At 37.5% G+C, this 21,565-nt stretch overlaps 1 protein-coding gene across 2 annotated transcripts in view; it reads left to right on the top strand.

Moving 5' to 3' along the window:
• Nucleotides 1-21,565, top strand: part of HMCN1 (hemicentin 1) — a 374,104-nt gene that overhangs the window by 96,055 nt on the left and 256,484 nt on the right. For both annotated transcript variants that reach the window (XM_023754745.1, XM_006089863.3), the window contains exons 3-4: nt 6,315-6,473; nt 7,419-7,541. In XM_023754745.1, coding sequence (XP_023610513.1) covers nt 6,315-6,473; nt 7,419-7,541 — 282 coding nt within the window. The remainder of the gene's footprint in view (nt 1-6,314; nt 6,474-7,418; nt 7,542-21,565) is intronic.

The raw sequence follows: 21,565 nt of genomic DNA on the forward strand, positions 1-21,565 counted from the left end.
ACTATAGTTCGGCCCTCCAACGGTCTGAGGGACAGTGAACTGGCCCCCTGTTTAAAAAGTTTGAGGACCCCTGATCTTCTCTCTCATATATAGTATAGAATAGTATAGTATAGTATAGTATAGTATAGTCTCCCTTTTGAGATGATCTAGATCTTAGTTCAACTTTGTTTTGTGATTACTAGCTGTTAAAGAAACCCAATAAAATTGGTCAATCTCAAACTTCCTTATAACAACATTCATAAATTATAATGATTTCATTGGTAAAAATGCATTTTATTGATAATTTTTTTGTCAAGACCTAAAATAACATAAGCACTATAAAAATATTTTATTGAATAAAAAGAATCACAACATTACAATCTCCTTCAACTACCCAATAACAAATGTGCCTCAAAGCCTGTAAAATCCCTGTCTGAGTGTTGGAGCGGAAAGGAGGAGAGAGATTTTAGTGGCAGGGTAAGTAGCAGGGAGTAAACACAAAGGTCATAGAAGAGGGAAGATGAGGAGGAAGGAAACGGGTCCAGAGACAGAACAAGCAGGAAGAACGCCTAGTTCTTGAGAAGGCAAATGGTGAGTGGCTACAAGGGCCTCCTTAGATCCTGCCCCTCTCCTCTCCTGGCTCATTCTCCCTGAATAAACACGGGAGCCATCTTTTTTAAAACTTAAATTTAACCCTCACCCAAGGAGTGAAGATATTTTTCCCATTGATCTTTGTTTAGAGAGAATGGAAGGGAGGGAGAGAGGGGGAGAGAGGAGAGCAAGAGAAACAGGGATGTGAGAGAGACACATCCATTGGTTGCCTCCTGCACACGCCCTGAAGGAGGGATGGTGCTGGTGGGGAACCTTATATGCCATTGATCGGGAATGGAGCCCGAGCCCCTCTGGTGCGCAGGCCGATGCTCTAACACCACTGAGCCGCTGCCGGCCAGGGCATGGGAGCCGTCTTTAGGAGAGACCAGGAATCCGTCCCAACTAGGGACCAGGGCCATGTCTTCATTTGATGGGCAAAAAGAAAGTCATGATGAAAAGGTACAGAATCCTTGAAGGAGAAAGAACAAAATTCTCTAAGAAGTAGAGAAGGGGAGAATTACTGAAGGAGGAGGCTGAGAACACCAAGATGTCATTTTTGCCTCAAGTTAACCCCATACTTACACTTGTCTTCTAGACACTGGATGCGTGTTTCTGTTATACCTGGCTGCCTCCATGCCATTTGCCTCTTCAAAGGACCATGGCCCATTGTAATTCATGTGAATTAGGAAGCTTTTGAAATGTTCTTACATTATGAAGGGACATCACTTGCTGATTTATTTATCAAGAAACTGAGGGCCAAGAACATAACATCTTGGTGATTATTTGAATTGAAGTGAGCTGAATTTCTTCTTAAGACCACACATGAAAAAAATGTTCCAACAGATGGAAAGATCTGTTGAAGAGTCAGACCCTGACCACGGACAGGCGATAACCTGAAATCCTGGCTGTGTTGTGATGGTTGACCTTTGGTATGTCTGGAATCGAGCTCAGCAGCTCTTTGATTGGGACTCCACCTCCTTCGGACGAGTAAAGGCCAGCATGGTGGACGGACTGGGATGCAAGGTCTTCTTTCCCTTTGATTACGGAGATTCGAAGTTCAGGCTCTGATCGGCTCTCCCTGCATCCCTGCCATATTTTCTGCAAGTGATGAAGCCCAGCGCATGTCACTGACTGTAGAATTCTGCAGTTGTTCTGATTTATTATATACTTGCTTGGACCCAACTTTAAATTAGATTCGATGTGATTTAATGGTTTCCACATGTCTTCTTGGTCATAGACTCGCACAGCTGTATTTCAAGAACGAGGACTGAGGGTTGTAAACTTTTGTTGCTTGCCACTGCGTGTCATTCCTAAGTTTTATAGGTGAAGGGCAAGCGGCGCAAATAAGACAGTGCAAGCAATGGGTGTTCCATGTGAAAGGAATACCGTCTGACTTTGAAACGAGGCTGAAATCAGTGGGTTGTACTCGTGTTAGAATAAGGGTAAGTGTTGTAATGGCAATAAGAATCCCTTTGGACTGAGGCATGAGCCTACCAAAAGAGGTTCAGTTTTTTATTGATTAGAGTTAGGCCCACCTGGAAAACAACTGGTATACACACTAGTTCAGTGAAAATGGATGATGAGGACAGAAGAATTGAAATGGGTTAACAAGGAGAGAAATACTAAGGCATAAGGCAAGAGCCTGCTCACAGAGTAGCCTTCCTGGTCCTCTGATACGTAGTTTGATGAGCATTTTCCCATTAGGTTGGACAGGGACCTCATTTTTCTCCAACTCCTCTCCTGGTTTAAAGGTTCTGTTTATTCCTTTGCTGCGTCTACACTGTTTTGTATTTAGAAAAGACAGCATACTAATCTGTGTTTTATTACTACCTAGACTGATAGGATTTCTTTTCATTCTTATTTAATCTTGCTTTCCAGGATGTTTTTTTAAAGATAATTATTACTGTGACTCTGAGGTTACAGCATTTTTTTTTCTTTCTCTTTAATTCCAGGCACAAAATTCACTGTGAAAGGTCACGTGCTTCTTTTTTTTTCTATCTAAAGTGTCTTTGGCAACTTAGTAAATTATAGCCATCAGAATTGTAAAGGTAAAATGAATATCAAAACACTGAGCAAGAATGTGCTACTGATACAAAGTAGTTTTATTTCAGAGTTCAAATAAAAACACAAAGTTAACTAAGTCAGCCCCTTATATTCATTGAGGAAATTATGCATTCCAGTGCATTATAAACTTCATCTGCCTCATCTTCCTTCTTCATGTAGGTGTGCAGGCTTATGGGCCTTTGAGGGAATACATTTATATAAAGGAGAGAGAGAGGGAGAGGGAGAGGGAGAGAGAGAGAGAGAGAGGAAGGGAAGGGAAGGGAAGGGAAGGGAAGGGAAGGGAAGGGAAGGGAGAGAAAGAGAGAGGGGGAGAGAGGGAGGGAGGGAGGGAAGAAAGAGAGGCTACGGGAGGGAAAAGAGGGAGGGAAGAAAGAGAGGCTACGGGAGGGAAAAGAGAGAAGGAGAATAGATTAAAGATAAATGGGAGGTGGGGCAGTACTATGCACCTTTGGGACTTGTACTTATACCTGGAATTATATAACTTGAAAGGAGATGGGCTAAGATTGAGTTACACTCAGCCTGAATACAGCAGATGAGCCTAGATTGTTTTGTACAATCCCATTCATTCATTTACTCACTGTTCATTCATTTGTCCATTCATTCATCAAACAGCTAATGGAACACTTACTGGATTTCCTCGGGGAACCCAAGATCTGGGGGGAGGAAACAGATAAATTATAATACAACTCGGCAAGTGCTACAGTGGAAGAACGACCGATATTCTGTGGGCATCCAGAGGAAGGAGCATTGTTCTCCCTCTGCCTTTGCAGCCTCTGACAAGCTACATTTATAATTTATAAACAAGTCCGAACTTTTGGATACACTCTGTGTATATATATTTAAACAAAAGTGAATAATTTATAGATTTTTGGAGTTGTTTGCAGCTTGATTCCTGACCTTAGTAAAAGGAAGCAACATGAACTTGGTTTCTAATAACTTTTGCCAGGAAACAAAGTTCATGGAAGACTTTCAGATCAAAGCAACAACTTGACAAATAACAGTCTAGAAGGGAGTCGACATCACTAAACCAAATGGATCATCCGAAAGTAGTGCTGGCCAACAAAAAAGACAATGTGAGCCGCATATGCAATTTAAAAAAAGCAGTTGAAATGAACTTTAATGCTCTATTGAACCCATTATATCTAAAACATAATTTCAGCACCATTAATATAAAAAATTAGTACCTTTTATGTTTTTAAATTTTCATTAATTAAAATAAAATATTTAGATCCTCAGTTTCAATGCTCAGTAGCCACATGAGGCTAGTTAGTGGCTACTGTGTTAGACAGCACCGGTTCTTTATGATTTTAAATGATTACAAAATTAAACTGAAGTATCACATAGGGAGCTTTTATAAGAATGTAATGTTATATGTTAACTTCTTTTAAAAAAAGAAACACACTCTTTTTTGCCCCCCAGAAATCCATATCAACAGTGAGTTAGACAAATAGTCTCACTAAGATATGAATTACTAGTTAACATTTAGTTTTAATTCTTAGATAACAACTAACTACTATAAGCAGAAAGGTAATTATTTAAAGATACTTTGGGAAGAGAAGAGTTTTAGTTCCAAGAATAATTTATAATCCACAAGATTATAATATAATCTGTGACTGCAAATGTGAAATTCAGGGCAGAATACTCATTTTTATTGTAAAGAGTATACTCATTTCCACAGGTGGGAAAAAATGAATAAGCGACACAAACCACTCCTAAGGGAGGTGTAAACACAGCCAGGGCGGGTTTCTGACATGTGTGGGTCAAAATGTTTCCTTGTGAGTTGACATTCCCCCATATTGTGGCTGCTTTGAGACTTTATGGTAGTTCTTCCATAAAAGTCAAAGAGTTATTTTTTTAGAATAAGATATAAAAAAGTTCCAGGAATACAAGGAATGCCTTTCGTTTGTAATTATATTTGTGAAATTCTCTGTGGAGTTACAGCTGTGTCTGCTCACCACACTCTTTCCTTTGGGTGGTAACCAATATTAAATATCATGTTTATGAGGTTCAGGGTTTCAAAGAGGTGCTTTCTGTTCAGGAGAATAAGGTTGGTTTCAATACTTAAAGCAGCCCGGCTGGTGTGGCTCAGTGGTTGAGCACCGACCCATGAACTAGGACAGTGATGGCGAACCTATGACACGCGTGTCAGAGGTGACGGGCTCCATCTCCAGTGGGGTGTGCAGGAGGTAGCTGATCAATGATTCTCCCTCATCATTGATGTTTCTATCTCTTTCTCCCTCTCCCTTCCTCTCTGAAACCAATAAAAATATTTTTTAAAAAAGAAAAAGTAAATAAAATGCAGAGATCATGTGTTAGTAGGAAAAATGAAGCAGAGTGAAAACAATGACACAGAGGATGTATTTTAGATAAGGTGGTCATGGGAGGCTTCTGTGATAGGTAACATTTGAGCAAAAACTTTGGGGATGGGAGATATACTAGTATGTTTGTTTGCTGGTAGGAAGGATGTAGTAAAGATGAATGGTTTGGTGCTGGAGTAAAGAGAGCAGACAGCCACGGGGGCCATTTCCTTGATTAGACACAATAAAAATATTTTTTAAAAAAGAAAAAGTAAATAAAACTCAGAGATCATGTGTTAGTAGGAAAAATGAAGCAGAGTGAAAACAATGACACAGAGGATGTATTTTAGATAAGGTGGTCATGGGAGGCTTCTGTGATAGGTAACATTTGAGCAAACACTTGGGGGATGGGAGATATGCCAGTATGTTTGTTTGCTGGTTGGAAGGATGCAGTAAAGATGAATGGTTTGGTGCTGGAGTAAAGAGAGCAGACAGCCACAGGGGCCATGTCCTTGATTAGACACAGGTGAGTAGTCAGCCTTACCTGGGAGCACATATGATTCCTTCAGGTGAAGGCAGGGCATGGGGCTGCTATGCAAGTAGGTTCATAGGAATCGCAGCAGGAGTTTATGAAAGTTCTCTTCTGATTGCTTCCATTTCCTCAGGAAAACAGAAGCAAGGTCATGAAATAAGAGTGAGGAGATATAAGGAAAGAGGTGATATGTTAAATAGTCATGAAAGAGAATGGGAGAGTGCATCACATTTAGCTAAAAATATATAACAGAAGAGATCAGGTGTGTTTAGGGCGGTATGGCTGTAGGCATGCTCAGCAAAATAAGTCGGACCGAAAAAGTAATGAACCATATGATTTTACTAATATGTGGGATATAAAGCTGAAAGCAACAAAGGAACAAACAAGACCAAGGAAAACTCATAGACACAGACAAAAGGAAGGGGGCTGCGAAGTAAAAGGAGTCAAATACATATATGGTGACGGAAGAAGATTTGACTTTGGGTGGTAAACAATGCAATGTATAGATGATGTATTATAGAATTATACACTTAAACATATCATTTTATTAACCAATGTCACCTCAATAAATTCAATAAAAATATAGTTCCATTATTTTGTGTATTTTGGGTGAATTTAGAATTTATTTATAAGTGCAGTTTCAGTTTTTTTTTCATGTTCACATCACTTCATATCTTTTCTATTTTCTCATATACAAAGTGGTTAATCCCATAGCAAACTGACAGAAAATCAAAGTGAAGAGAGCTTGTTTAGTTCTAGAGCTCCTAATGCCACCTGTCATAACTAAAACTCCCCTTTCTTTTCTGCTTCTGAAATAATTGCATTTTTTTTCCCACTCTGCTTCTCAACAGGGTGGTGGTGATTGTCCGGAAATGAGTATCGGAGCTATAAAAATTGCCTTGGAAATTTCTCTTCCTGGTTCTTTCATCTATGTTTTCACTGATGCACGGTCCAAGGATTATCGGCTCACTCATGAGGTTCTGCAGCTTATCCAACAGAAACAGTCACAGGTGAGTGGGAAGCAACCCCTGGATGTTCCATCTGAATACAGCTGTAAGGAATACAGCATGTGAGAGCGCGTCTCTCTTCTTTGACCATACTGTGTGTGCCAGTGTCAGTAATTACAACTGTTAATCCATGTTTGTGTACTCCAATATGTATGTATCATTTAATTTACATGTATAAGTGGATATGTGACATTTTTACTAAGTATATGAATGTCTTGTTGTTTTTATACAGAGAAGAGATGATTTGGGGATTAATTAAGGTACTTGTTACCATTGTGTCCTTATAACTGAGAAAAACATAGACCAGCACAAAGGGCCTTTATTTCAATTGTCATCTCCTCTGTGGAATCCTGTCAGAGTTAGAGTTACTAATTGTATCAGTTAGCTACTGCTGTGTAACAAGCATTTCTCACTAGCAGTAGCTTAAAACAACAAGCATTTATTTCTCACATGTTAGCAGAGCTCAGGTGAGCTTGGCTAGACTTGCCCACTTGTATGTCTGGGGATAGTTTGAGTTTGGCTTATATAGGCTTATATCTGGGGTAACTTAACTCTGCCTCACCGGCTTCTCATTCTCTTATCTAAGACCAGTAAGCAAGCTGATATAGGTATGCTCTTCCCATGGACAAGACAGAAACACTAGAAATCAAGTAGAAATACCTAAGGCTTCTTGAGTGTAGGCTCAAAACTGATAGAATGTCCCTTTTGCCTGATGGTACTGGCCAAAGCAAGTCACATGCCTGTTTTGATACAAGGATGACAAAATAAGCTTCATCTGTTTAGTAAGAAGAACTTTGCCAAGTGTACGGATATAGGGAGGAATATATAAATATATGTGTTATATATTCCACTTGTTTAGTAGTATGTTAACGTATAAGAGGTGCTCAATAAATGTATATTGATTTCTGAAAACCCTTTAAATTGTCTTCTTTTTAAAAAAAATCAAAGGTGGTATTTGTGCTTACTGGAGATTGCGATGATCGAAGCCATATTGGATACAAAGTCTATGAAGAAATTGCCTCCACAAGTTCTGGTCAAGTGTTCCACCTGGACAAAAAGCAGGTTAATGAGGTGAGTGTCATAAAGCGGGTCTACTTAATTACAAGGTACTTTACCAACATCAGCTAGGCCAACCTGATTGTGACAGATTTGATTCCAAAAACAATGTGAACAAAAAGGTTTTATTTTCCTAGGCCACAGGTCAATAAAGGCGTTAAACCAATGCGGAGATTTATCTAGTATTAATTTCTAGGTTGTATCATACTATACTGTCAGCTTATTTAGATTTAAGCATAAATGTATTTAAAATGTACTTAGTGGGATTTGAACATTTTTGTAGTTCTTTTTGATTCCAAAGGTCAATTCATATTTCTGATGCACAGTTTTTGGATAACTGGTAAAATGAGGCTTTCCTGTTTACTGAAAAAAGTTGGTTATTGAGCAAAATTCTAAAGAAGTTTGCTCTCTAAGATTAAAAGTAAAAACTGTAATTACTATCTAGTCTTCTAAAAACATTTTTGGTAATAAAATCTGTAACTTCCATATGATGAAAATCTTGGTATTTTCTTTAAAAAAGTGTTAGAGATATGTCTAATTGTCCTAATTTTTTCCCTTTTTGTCACTTTTCCTTTGCTTCGCTGTGATAAAAAAGTATTTATTTGGCTCCCCCTTAAGTTTCTAGGAACATGGCACTGTAAAGATAAGGTTTGATGTAGGCATAACTCACAATGGATTGATATGGTCACTGTATCTACATCCATTCTATTAACTTCATGGCAGACTCCTTTGTGCTCTAATGAAATGGTTCAGTAGTCCACTTATCGCTAAAGACTTCTTATCACATCATGATAAGACATTGCAAATTTCTAGAATAAACAATCTAGCAAAAAATATTTTTTAATCAACAGATAACATACAAACCTGGAAGGTTATGTTAGTCTACATTTTTTTTTTCTTGAAAGAAACAGCCTCAGAGAGGGTTATGGCTTGAGTCCATACCGTGTCCACTGTAGAGATCAGAAATGCCTGGGCAGGGTCTGACAGCTCCTGTGGGACGGCCTTGGCAGTGATTTGTATAAACATTTGCATGAGACTTTGGGAGCCTGGGAAGAAAAGAGTTGGGGAAGAGCACAGGACTCTGTCAGGAACTGAGTTTCCTGTCCCATCCCACAGAGTGTGACCGACCCTAATGAGGGAAAGGACACTGGTTGCAGTTGTTTTTCATCTCAGCTTTTGCAAGCCCCTGCGGTACAGTCAATATTGTGAGCCTGGAGTAGGGTGTAAGTGAGGAAGAGTGCCATTCTGTCTCCCATCACGGAGGACCACACCCACTTAGGGTGTTGTGAGGCTCTTAGTTGCAGGTGGCAGTGGTGTTCAGCACAGACACGTGGGAGTTGGTGCCAGCAGAGGATGCCACGCCCAGTGGACCTGGTGGTTCCCAGCAGAGATACCAGGGAAGAGAAGTGGTGGAAAGAGACATGGCCAGCGCCAGGGCGTTTGGAAGAATAGTTGTTGGAATCTGTGAGCAGTCAAGCACAGTTGGGAGATTCCCAGTATAAACTGGGTGTAACTTTAAGGGAGAACCATAGACTTTATTAGGGTCCCGTAGCTGGAAAATACCGTGGTATATTCTGTGACTATAACTACACTTATATCCATATACCTAGGGAGATTGACTTGCACAAAATTGAAAATATTGTTGTTGCCTTAAACAGAGAAAATGCCTTATTTATTAAATAAGTGGCCCAGTGCACCATTTTTATAGACCTAATAATTTTTAACCATTTCCAAGAATAACAGTTTATAAAAACGTGGTATATATTGCAAAAAAAAAACTTTATAGATGTATTAGAGAAATTTAACCCACTAGTTTGTTAAATAGTTTCTCTCCCACATCCTTAACTGGCATTCTGATCTTTAAATTTAGCTTAGGCAGAATAGGACTAGAGAGAAGCATTGCTAAAATTGCCCATTTTTATAAAGTGGAGCTTGATGCCAGTGAGGATGGGCTGTTAATTTATCTACCAATCATAGCCATTCCAACGCCCTTGCCAAATGGTTCAGGAGAGATGATCTCATCTACTTTAGCCCACTGGGACTCAAGGGGAATTTAGCTAAGGGTGTCTTGCACAAGTTCTCATCTTCCAGATATTGTCCGACATGGATATGAATCCCAGATCTGATGCAGGCGTCTCCATCCAAGTCAGGCATGAAACAAATACAAGGGGGAATAGAGAGCTAAGAACATCCAAAACCTTTGGATTAAGTCAGCATTTGAACCCGTCCTACTGCTGTCTCCAAAATTAAGGAAATGGTCTTTTTGCTTAAGCCAGTTAGAGTTGAGCATTCAGTAACCCAAAGGTAAATGCATCCTAACTGATAACATTCTATATTTCTTTGTGACATGGTCTCTCTAAGCCCCAGTTTCCTTGTTTGTAAAATGGGAATAATAGAATTATCCATTTTAGAAAGTTCTAAGATTAAATAAGATAATGCATGTGAAATGTTCCACACGGGGACTGGTGCGGGGTGAGTGGCTAATAAATGTTAACTAGTATTATTACAATCGTTTTAATGTTATTTTGCTTTCAAATGGGGAAAATGGGCCCCTGTGTTCGTTAGAAACCAGATGGCTGGCTGGTGCTGGGAAATAAATTTGAGTGGGAGAGTCTGGGAAGATGCTGGAGAGATGGTTTCTTTTTTCTTGTGAGTGAGGAAAAGGTATTACAGAGGGGTTACTGGAACTGTATAAACCAGTATGTTCCTACAGAAAGCCACCATGGTGAAAGATTTTGCTAAGGAAAAGCAGAGTGACAGTGCTAAAAATGGATTTTCAAAACTTGTAGTGAATAATTTAGCCATTTTTCTTCTCTCATTGTTCCAAATATTCCTATTATATAAACGTTATAAACTCTAGGGAAACTAGATGCTATTGAGATATCTGCATATTTAATAGACACTGAACTTAAGGGAAGCCACACACATACTGAGTCCTTTCATTTTACTCAAAAGCAATTTTTCATAATACTGGAGAGAATTGTGTTTTCCCCTCTTAACCTAGTTCATCAATTTCCCAACCTCTAGTGAGGTATATTTTTTTTATCGACTCTCTTGAGCTAACTTAAAGTTTTTCCCGTCTGTTTTTTTTCTCTTTTAAATAATGATTAAGTAGAAGATCTACATATCTTTCATCTCTATTTAACATAAAAGGGAAACCAAAGTAAAGAAATTAGTTGGCCAAGCGTGAGTAGTCTATAAATCATTGTACAGTATTACATTTTAGAAACACAAGTTAAGACTCATCTCAAGGATGTACTTAAACAGTTCACCTTTGAAGATGAAAACGGAACTAAACAGTCTTACTCCTCCATTTCTTTGTAAATTGGGTGATTGTCAGTGGATCTAATTAATGCTTCCTTTGGACATTAAAAGTCCAAGTTTGGAATCTCAGAGTTACTCACAGATGTTATATTCTTGGGGAAAGAAAGTAACACAAAGCTCCATTATTGACTAAGTCTTCATCGCTTCTCATTTCCTGGTGACTTCCATTCCCCCAATCCAACTGGAAGGTGAAAGACCAAGGAGCCCTGTTGAGGGATTCCATAAAGGTCCGCTTCCCAGAGAGCCTGATGGAGAAGGGTAGCGAACAAATCTGGAGAAACAAAATGGAAATATCCAACCCAAGCAGCATGTGTAGAAGTGAAGACCCCAGACTCTGGGGCCATGGCTTACATTCCAGCCGTATGACCTTAGTCAGGTTACTTGATTTTCTGTCTCAGTTTCCTCATCTGTAAAATGGGGAGGACGATAGTAACTACTTCATATGGTTGTTGTGTTTAGAACATATCAGTGAATATGAACTGCCATCACTTTTATTTAGTGATACATGCTAGTCAAAAGATTCCAGCCATGTTTTTAGAATTTCCCCTAAAACAAAGAAATATGTATTTAGTGTCCCTTTCTGATGAGATGGCCAAAGACTGCATGCTACAATAGGAGACGCTGGGGCTTTAGCATCAGGGAGACCTGGGTTTGAATGACCTCTTTGTCATTAGCTAGTTGAATAACTTTACTCAACGTTATTTAACTTCTCTGCAACTGTTTCTTTATGTGAAAAAAAGTGTATTAGTTGACTCATAGGACTGTTGTGAAGATTAAATAAAGGATACTAGTAGGTGTAGTAAACTCTTACAGTCCGGGGAGTATGGAAATCACCCAGCCTGGAGTTTCTTAGAACAGGAATGGCTCATCTCCCAAGGAGGACACAGATAGTTCTGCATGGAGTGCAGGCCCCGTGAAAAGCTCAGAAGGAGAGGAGTATTTTGTGAGCCCTCTCTCCTTTAGAAATAAATGCCTAAGGGAGAATGGACTCAGAACTAATACTTTGTAAGATTCTCAAATTTTTATAATTTCCCATTTTCACATCACAGCAAAACCACTAAAAAGGAAAAAAGTTTTAACTGCTTATTCTGAGATGATCATAATGATCCTAGTCATATGTAGGTAACCCGTACAGAATGCTTATTATGTTTCAGACACTAGGCTGAGTACATTCCTTGAATTCTTATAGGCCTATTGGCAATAAATAAGTTTTTTTTTTGTTTTTTTGTGGTTTTTTTGTGTTTTTTGCAGAGCAAACTGTTTCTTTATTTAAAAAGACATCATATTTCTTTAGAACATTTAATAAACTTAAAATTAACTCATAAAAATTTGCTGTTCTTTTTTTAAAATTTTATTTTATTGTTTAAAGTATTACAGATAGTAGTACATATGTCTCCCCCCCCCCCCCATTGACCTTCCCCCGGCCTCCCCTACCTCCCGGCACATGCCCCCACCCCATCCCCCCAGTGTCTTGTGTCCATTGGTTGTGCTTATATGCAGGCATACAAGTCCTTCGGTTGATCTCTTACCCCCACCCCCACCCCAACACTCCCCAGCCTTCCCACTGTAATTTGACAGTCTGTTCAATGCTTCTCTGCCTCTGTATCTATCTTTTTGTTCATCAGTTATAATGTTTTTTATTATCCATAAATGAGTGAGATTATGTGGTGTTTTTCTTTTACTTCATGGCTTATTTCACTTAACATAATGCTCTCCAGTTCCATCCATGCTACTGCAAATGGTAAGAATTCCTTCTTTTTTACAGCAGCGTAGTATTCCATTGTGTAGATGTACCATAGTTTTCTAATCCACTCATCTGTTGATGGCCATTTAGGCTGTTTCCAAATCTTGGCTATGGTAAATTGTGCTGCTATGAACATAGGGGTGCATATATCCTTTCTGATTGGTGTTTCTGTTTTCTTGGGATATATTCCTAGAAGTGTTATTACTGGGTCAAATGGCAGTTCCATTTTTAAATTTTTGAGAAAATGCCATACTGTTTTCCACAGTGGCTTCACCAGTCTGCATTCCCACCAGCAGTGAAGGAGGGTTCCTTTTTCTCCGCATCCTCTCCAGCACTTGTCATTTGTTGATTTGTTGATGATAGCCATTCTGACAGGTGTGAGGTGGTACCTCATTGTCGTTTTGATTTGCATCTCTTGGATGATTAGTGACTTTGAGCATGTTTTCATGTGTCTCTTGGCTTCCTGAGTGTCCTCTTTCGAAAAGGTTCTGTTTAGGTCCTTTGCCCATTTTTTGATTGGATTGTTTATTTTCCTTTTGTTGAGTTGTATGAGTTCCCTGTAAATGTTGGAGATTAAACCCTTATTGGAGATAACATTGGCAAATATGTTCTCCCACGCAGTGGGCTTTCTTGTTTTGTTGATGGTTTCTTTTGCTGTGCAGAAACTTTTTATTTTGATGTAGTCCCATTTGTGTATTTTCTCCTTAGTCTCTCTTGCCCTAAGATCTGTGTCTGTAAAGATATTGCTACGACATATGTCTGCAATTTTGCTGCTATGGAGTCTTGTAGGATTTTTATGGTTTCCCGTCTTATGTTCAAGTCCTTTAGCCATTTTGAGTTTGTTTTTGTGTATGGTATAAGTTGGTGATCTAGTTTCATTTTTTGCATGTATCTGACCAAATTTCCCAGCACCATTTATTAAAGAGGCTGTTTTGTGTGGTTTTTTTAAGTTTTTAAACAATAAACTAAGTATGTACTTTTTTCTAAACAAATGGAAGCATAATGTACACACAACTTCTCTTAACCATATTACTGACCTATAAAGCACTAATAGTAATAATAACAAAAAGATAACATGCACTCTATGGGAAGTAAATCCCACGCCCCTGTGAGTCCTCCTGGGTGCGCATGTGTCGGTGCAGCTAACGAGAGGAGAGGAAAGGAGGCAGAGGCTCCCCCCAACCCCACCCCCAGCCCCCCAGCCCCGGTGCCCTGCCGGGAAGAGGAGGGAGGTGATTGCACCTGAGACGCATCCTGGAGCTGAGCAAGGGACAGGTCCATGGAGTTCTTCTGGAGGAAGACAGCTGAGGAACCTTCTGTCTGAACTGAACTGGATACTGTAAGATAAAGAAAACATCTTTTTCTTCCACTAAAGGATTGAATGCCAACGGGAAAGGGAGAGTTGAATTCAGTAGATATTTCAGAGGAAGTAGCTAAAACCCAGGAAAAGGAAGTGACCTGACCGACCGTCTTGTGGCCAATCCGTGGAAAATACTAACAACCTAGCAACTGAAAGCCGCATACATGAGATTACTGGATGTATTGCTCTTGCTAGTTTTAGACTCATTTTCGTTGGAGTCAGTACTGATATTAAAAAGTCTATAAACTTTGCTGGAGTATGAATTTGACACGGTCCCTTCCTGCTATGCTGGCCAGCAGCCACTTGGGACTGGAATTTGAACTCAGAGTTTTCTGCATATGGGCTTAATGAATCTCTGAGACCCGGGGTTTTGAACACTGAGTGCTCTGAAATGAGGTATCTGCTGTTTTGTTTTCCCTTGTTCTGAGTTTCACTCCAGACATTATTTCAAAAACGTAACCTTACCCCTGACCTTGAAAATGAGGAGAAACCGGTGTTTCCTCTGAAATTTGAAAGTGGATCAGAGATATTTATGACATCGTAGAACGCTACAGGAAATGCGTGAGGACAATGTGTAAATGTTTCCACTTAGTCCTTCTTCCGATTCACCGAACGAAATGTTGAAAGTGAGGCAGAGCGCCGAGCTCAGACTTGAAAATATTAGGGATGTCTCTGTACCCACAAACACACCTATAAAGGACCGCTTACCTTTGTTCCAGTGGAATGCTTTCTTTCGTATTATGATGCTAAGAAGGACATGCTATCCTCATGCGTGTGTGATGGGAACTCTGTTGTTCCCGTCACACAGTTTCCTTATCATCCCAAGGCACCTGGGAGTGATTTATAGGTCACTGATGTGGTTAAACAAAGCCATGTGTACGGCATGTTTCCATTTGTCTAGAAAAAAACAACAGAATTTATTGTTTAAAAAATTATTTGTTGCTCATAGGTCTATGAGACTGTGAACGCTTTTTCAAAATGACATTTATAGTGTGCAAAGTACATAATATTCCTGGCAAGTGAAGATAAAGAAGGATGATTCTTCTCAATCGTGCCCCATTTAGGCAAAGAATACGGAGTCCAGCAGAGCCCTCTGCAGTATGAAACGGTCGTGAGTGGGGAATGCATTGTTTAAAAAGAGAAACTTTTTAAAAATGAGAATGGCCATCTTCCATTTCCTCGTTTCATGCATTAGCTCTAGGGACTCTTTGAAGCAGTAGTTACAAACTATGGCGGTACATTCTGCGAGGGCAGTAGGGGTTAGATCTACAAAACAAAACTCACTGCCTTTGTCATTATTTTTATTTTTATTTTTTAATTGTTTTATTGCTTAAAGTATTTCAAAGAGTATTATATATGTCTCCTTTTTTTTCTCCCTTTGACCTTCCCCTAGCCTCCCATACCCCCCAGTGTCTTGTGTCCATTGGTTATGCTTATATGCATGCATACAAGTCCTTCGGTTGATCTCTTACCCACCCCCCCAACCCTCCCCGGCCTTCCTGCTGTAGTTTGACAGTCTTTGAAATGTAAGTTTCAATATGAAAGTGTTGTCCCACAATCCATCATAAGACAATCATATTATGTGACCCCTATATTACTTGTCTATGAATTTCAGAAAAATGCAGAGGGAAAGGAGAAAGAAGCTTATCTAAATGACTAGAAGAATGCTTCTTAAAAGAAAAGCAAAAAGAAAAGAAAGAGATGTTATTGAAGAGCAGATGTTAGCCAATAGGTTACATGCATTCAACAGGACAAAAACAAATAGTAAAAGCAATAAACCTGTTTACTTAGCTGACTTTATTTTGATTAGAAACTGAAATAAAATACTGATTTTGAGTATGAGATGTCAGCTGTAATGTCAATCTCAAAGTCTTTACAAAATATTCAGTCAAACTGGCACTGGCTTGAAAGAGATGATCTTTTCCCCCCGTTTAGAGAGCTGGTCTTTATTTTTACTGGAGTATGATGGAAACTAAAGATTTGAATTGAAAGAAAAATGTCCCAATGCTTGATCATTAAAACCGAAACAACTAGTTTACCACCGAAGTCCCTGACCATGATCTCTTAGAGTTAACCCACTGAGAACCACAAAGGAACACAAGAAAATCCTCAGTGTTGAAGCAAATAAAATTCTACTGAGCCATTTTCACAGGGAATCAACTATTTGGATATTTCCTTTCATATTTTATCTATTTAAATTTTAAAGATTCCTTTTAAAGTTTTGTTCTTGTTTAGAGAAAGAATATATCCAGGTTCAATTAATAAGCATCTCTCTCTACTAATCCTTCCTCTCCCCTTAACTCCCCTCCCATATTCTCTCTCTCTCTCTCTCTCTCTCTCCAAACTCCTCCCCCATGCACACACGCCAGAGTATATTTGATCTTACAAGAATTCAGAGAGAACAAGAGAACTAACACATTTAAAAGGTTCTATACCAGTTGTTTCAAAAGATATTGTATTGGTATTTTGCAAAGATTTAAAATCATTGAAAAGAAAGCAATTACATTTCAATATTTGAATCTAGGAATTATTAGGAACACATACAGTAAGATATTTTGTGTGTGAGATCATGTGTTCAAAGTATTTTGAACAGGATCTAATTTTGAATCTTGGGAAGAAGAATTTTGCAATCTTAGTTTCTTCTTTCTGCAAACCTTCTTGAATATTTAGGCTAGTTGGTCAATCCATCTAAGACAGTGGTTCTCAACCTTCCTAATGCCGCGACCCTTTAATACAGTTCCTCATGTTGTGGTGACCCCCAATTTCATTGTTACAAATTGAACATAATTAAAGCATAGTGATTAATCACACAAATAATATGTAATTATATATATATATATATATTATTGATTTTTTTTACAGAGAGGAAGGGAGAGGGATAGACAGTTAGAAACATCAATGAGAGAGAAACATCAATCAGCTGCCTCCTGCACACTCCCTACTGGGGATGTAACCACAACCAAGGTACATGCCCTTGACCGGAATCGAACCTGGGACCCTTGAGTCCGAAGGCCGATGCTCGATCCACTGAGCCAAACCGGTTAGGGCACAATATGTAATTATATATGTGTTTTCCGATGGTCTTAGGAGACCCCTGTGAAAGGGTCGTTCGACCCCCAAAGGGGTCGCGACCCACAGGTTGAGAACCGCTGGTCTAAGAGATTGTGTGCCCAAGATATCAAAGGTTAGTCTTTTATCTACCACAAAAGGGGGAAAAAGAAAGAGGTCTGGTTACTACATCTTTTTTTCTAGATAAAGAGGTGCCTACTGCTAGTATTTTCTTTTAATAATGATAATTTGATAATTTAGCCCAAGGAAATTGGCTGCTGTTAATCCCTAGACATAGGAGAGTTTATATAATTTTCTAATTTTCTTCTCTTAATTACTTATGCAGGAGTTCTATTATGTAATTACTATTCATATGAAAGAAAAAGTCATAACTTTTGTACTACACACAGTAGATAAGTATTATTTTGAAGTTGCAAGAAAAGATTTGGCTTGTACCTTTGCCAGAAATAATTGTCAATTAAAGACATTCTTTGGAGAATACATGAATTTTTTTAAAGAAGTTTAAAAGATTTCATACATAAAGAGTGAAGAAAACTCAAGACCTTATTTTCAGTGTTTCTACATGATAGGAACCAACAGTCAACTTTGAAAACATTAGGCTTGTCTATTGAAGTATAAGGAGTTTCGTGAAGAGATTAGTTGCATATCCTGTGCAAAAGCCAAATAATATCATGATTTATCCTTATTTATACTTGGTTCAAAATAAGTAAAAACATTAATCAAAGACAGTGTAATTTTTGCTTCTTATTCTGCAATAGCAAAAAGGAGATGAAAGAGTTAAGAGTCAAATAAGGGAAGTTTTACTTACGAAACTTCCTTATGACCACCGGTAAATAAATAGAAACAGAATGCATGCTTCAGATATTTTCCAGGTTTCCTTAAACATTCCTAGAACGAACCAATTGCAATAGGGTTATAAAAGCAAAACCTTTTGAGAGATGGTCTGAGCTATGTTCGAGAGCTCCCTTGTAACATTTTGGTTATGATTTGGCTTAGTGACAAACATAACAAATGGCTTTTTTCTTTCTTGCTACAGACCCCAGAAGAAAAAATGTACTATATGGTCATTTACTACATAATTTAAACAGTTTTAGTATGAGTGAATGAATAAAGAGAAAATAAAAAGAAACCTTTCAAAATTCTTGATTATAATTTTAAATAGGCACAAATGCTGTATTTATTTTAAGAATATCATTGTTGGATTATTTTATCATCTTTTTAAAATTATAAACTTAGAAAAAAGGTATGGTATGGTTAAACCATTTAAAATTTGAATATTAAAATCTTCTGTAACTAGGAAGAAAGTTTTCAGGAATTAACTCATTTGTGAAAATTTGGCCACTGTTTATTCAAATACTATTTATTAAATTAACAAGTTAACTCATTAGTAGTGAATAAAATAAATATAAACAATAAATTAATAAAACAAGTAACATTATTACTTCAAGCAGTGTTTATAAAATTATATTTCTGGTAAGGTTGAAGTTTTAAAAATACATTAATTTACTTATATATGTGTAGTTCTAGAAAAAGAATGGAAAAATCATACCCAAATATGTTGATGGTAATCACTAAATAATACAACTATAGGTCATTTTAACATTTTTTTCTTTTATGTGTTTTCTTGATTTATTAAATGAGTATGTAATATTTTTAAAAGAAATAAAAACAATGAAGACATTTTCTAAAGAAAAAAAAATTTAAACACATTTCACACACAGAATGAGTTTATAAAAAGGTTCTATGCTGTGAGTGCTAGGGATGCAAGGTTGAATTAGTCACCTGATCTCTCAGAATGGAATCTAGATAGAGAAAGATCAAGTCTCCCCTATCCAAAATCAAAATAAAAAACCAAACTCTACCTTCTAAATTTTACTTCATCCTCAAGTATAGGGCTTCTAAGTTCTTAGCTTGGAACTCTGTAACAAAAGATAGATTAACAAGAGAAAAACAAACAAAAGTTTATTAACATGTATGCCTCATGTATACATGGGAGATACTCTCAGGGAAAAAATTAGTAACTCTCAGAGATGGCTTAGAACTCAGGCTTAAATAATGCCATTTTCAGTTAAGGACAAAAGAAAGAAAGGTTTGGGGAAGGCTGGTTTTGGGGAGATGACTAGGAAAAGGGTAAGACTTGTTATGCAGATTTAAGTCAGAGCCTAATCCTGTGTCTGTTGTTTCTTAAAACAATCAATTCAAATGAACCCTTATGCCAAAAAGGCCTATTTTGAGGTGGAATATTCTGTTATCCTTCAGAAGCTCTTTCAGATCTTTTCTTAATTTATTTGAATTGACCTATCCATTAGCTGACATTGTCTTCTTTGTACATACCAGTACACACATTCAGTTTCCAGATTGTTCTGGCCACTAAATACATTTTCTCTTCTGCTTTGGGATTTGTGTTTTCCTAATAGGATAACCAATACTAAAGGTGGTAGTTTTAGAAAAATAAGTATCTGGAGATATCAGAGAGCTATTAGGAATTTGTCACACAGATTTACTTTTTTATTTTTATTTTTTCTTTATTGATTAAGGTATTACATATGTGTCTTTATCCCCCATCCTCCCCCCACTCATGCCCTCACCACCCTGGTGTCTGTGTCTATTGGTTAGGCTTATATGCATGTATAAAAGTCCTTTCGTTGATTTTTCCCCCTTACTCCCACCCTCCCCTACCTTCCCTCTGAGGTTTGATGGTCTGATCAATGCTTCTCTGTTTCTGGATCTGTTTTTGTTCATCAGATTTACTTTTAAGAGACAATTGATACATGACAGCAGGACTTTTTGTAGTGATATCTAAATTGGTATAGTCTGTGGGAGTGGAGAAAGTTAGTGGATCAGCTAGGAATGTATAACACTTTACTCTTTTTTAATGAAATAATACTGTGTTATGCAATGTATTTAAGGAATAACATCAATAGGGAAAGATCAGATGAAAGGACCAATTTGATAAGCTAATAAATTTAATTTTCTTCTCTTTTGTAAGAAATAAATAATTTGTCTTGAATTTCAGTTATTTTCTAGTAATAGAAATGTCACAAGAGTAGGTAACCCCATCCTGGATTCCTGGGTTTTGTTTTTGCTTTTTTTCAACAATGTCTTCTATTTTTATTAGAAATGAAGAGTAAGACATAGTGTTGAATACATAATTTTAGAGAATGTCATTTATTAATTCAGCCTGCAGTATCAAATAGAATAAAGTTTATTTTCAGATGAGCAAGTGCCATAAGAATAGCCAATTTAAAAAAAATAAAAACCAACTTTCCTAAAACTTACCTTGAGTATTTTTGCAGCTTCAAAAATATTTGGATAAGTCTTTTAGTATTTTTTCATTTCACTCACTGCTTATACTTTCTCTTTTAGATGGAGTCTGGAGGTTGAAGTTCAGACTTCCACAAGAGAACTGTTCTTTCAGAAATTTCTAGCTGAAACAGATGTAGAAAAGACTAGGACCCTAATGGAAAACCATTCATTAAATATACGAAGGCTTGTCAGACCCAATAACTTCTTTTTTTCAAGAAGTTTAAACTTATTTTTGTTTTAGATTAGTACTTTAAATGTTATTTTAAAGGGCACATAAACTTACTTGGCTAGCTGTGTTAACCATGAAGACTTTCCAAATAGGCATTGATTTATGCGACTGTGGAATGAAGCAAAGCTTACTCCCACCTGGAGAGACCCTAGGAGTCCAGCTTCACTGAATAAGCGCTAATGGAGCACTCGCAGCTTGTTATTCCCTACCTGAGAGGAGAGAAAGCCAATTAATGTATCTTCCCTTTTGCTGGTATCAAAGAAATGAATCAGTTTTTTAATTAACTATGACATTTTTATTACATAATAAATATAGAAAAGCAATCAGTAAATACAAAATAGTTTCATTACATTTTGTGCTATTTTAATTAATCTGAATCAGTTGTTTTTTTAGTTATAATGTTATTCTTTGGTTATGCAGCTAAAGGGTTTTAAATTGTGCTTCAGGAAACAACCTAAGTGCCCATCAATGGGTGAGTGGATAAATAAAATATATCATTCATTTATACAACCATACATATGTACGTACATACGTACAATGGAATATTATTCAGCCATAAATGAATGAAATCTTGCCGTTTGCAACAACATGGATGGACCATGAGGGCATCATGCTAAGTGATATAAGGCAGACAGAGAAAGACAAATACCATATAAGCCGATCACAAAAACCAAGCTCATAGATACAGAGAACAGATTGGTGGTTGCCAGAGATTGGGGGTGAGAAGTGGGCAAAATAGGTGAAGGAGGTTAAAAGCTACAAATTTCCAGTGATGAAATAAATAAGTAAGTCATGGAGATGTGATGTACAGCATGGTGACTATAGTTAATACTATGTTGCATATTTGAAAGTTGCTGAGAGTAGATCTGAAAATTTCTCATGTCAAGAGGAAAAAGATTTGGAACTGTATGCAATGGGAGTTAACTGGATTTATTATGGTGATCATTTCACAATGTATCTATAACAATAAAAACGTAATATGCTAATTAGACTGGACAGCTGAACGA

Source organism: Myotis lucifugus, unplaced genomic scaffold (assembly GCF_000147115.1).
Source record: "Myotis lucifugus unplaced genomic scaffold, Myoluc2.0 scaffold_65, whole genome shotgun sequence".
Classification (NCBI taxonomy): Eukaryota; Metazoa; Chordata; class Mammalia; order Chiroptera; family Vespertilionidae; genus Myotis; species Myotis lucifugus.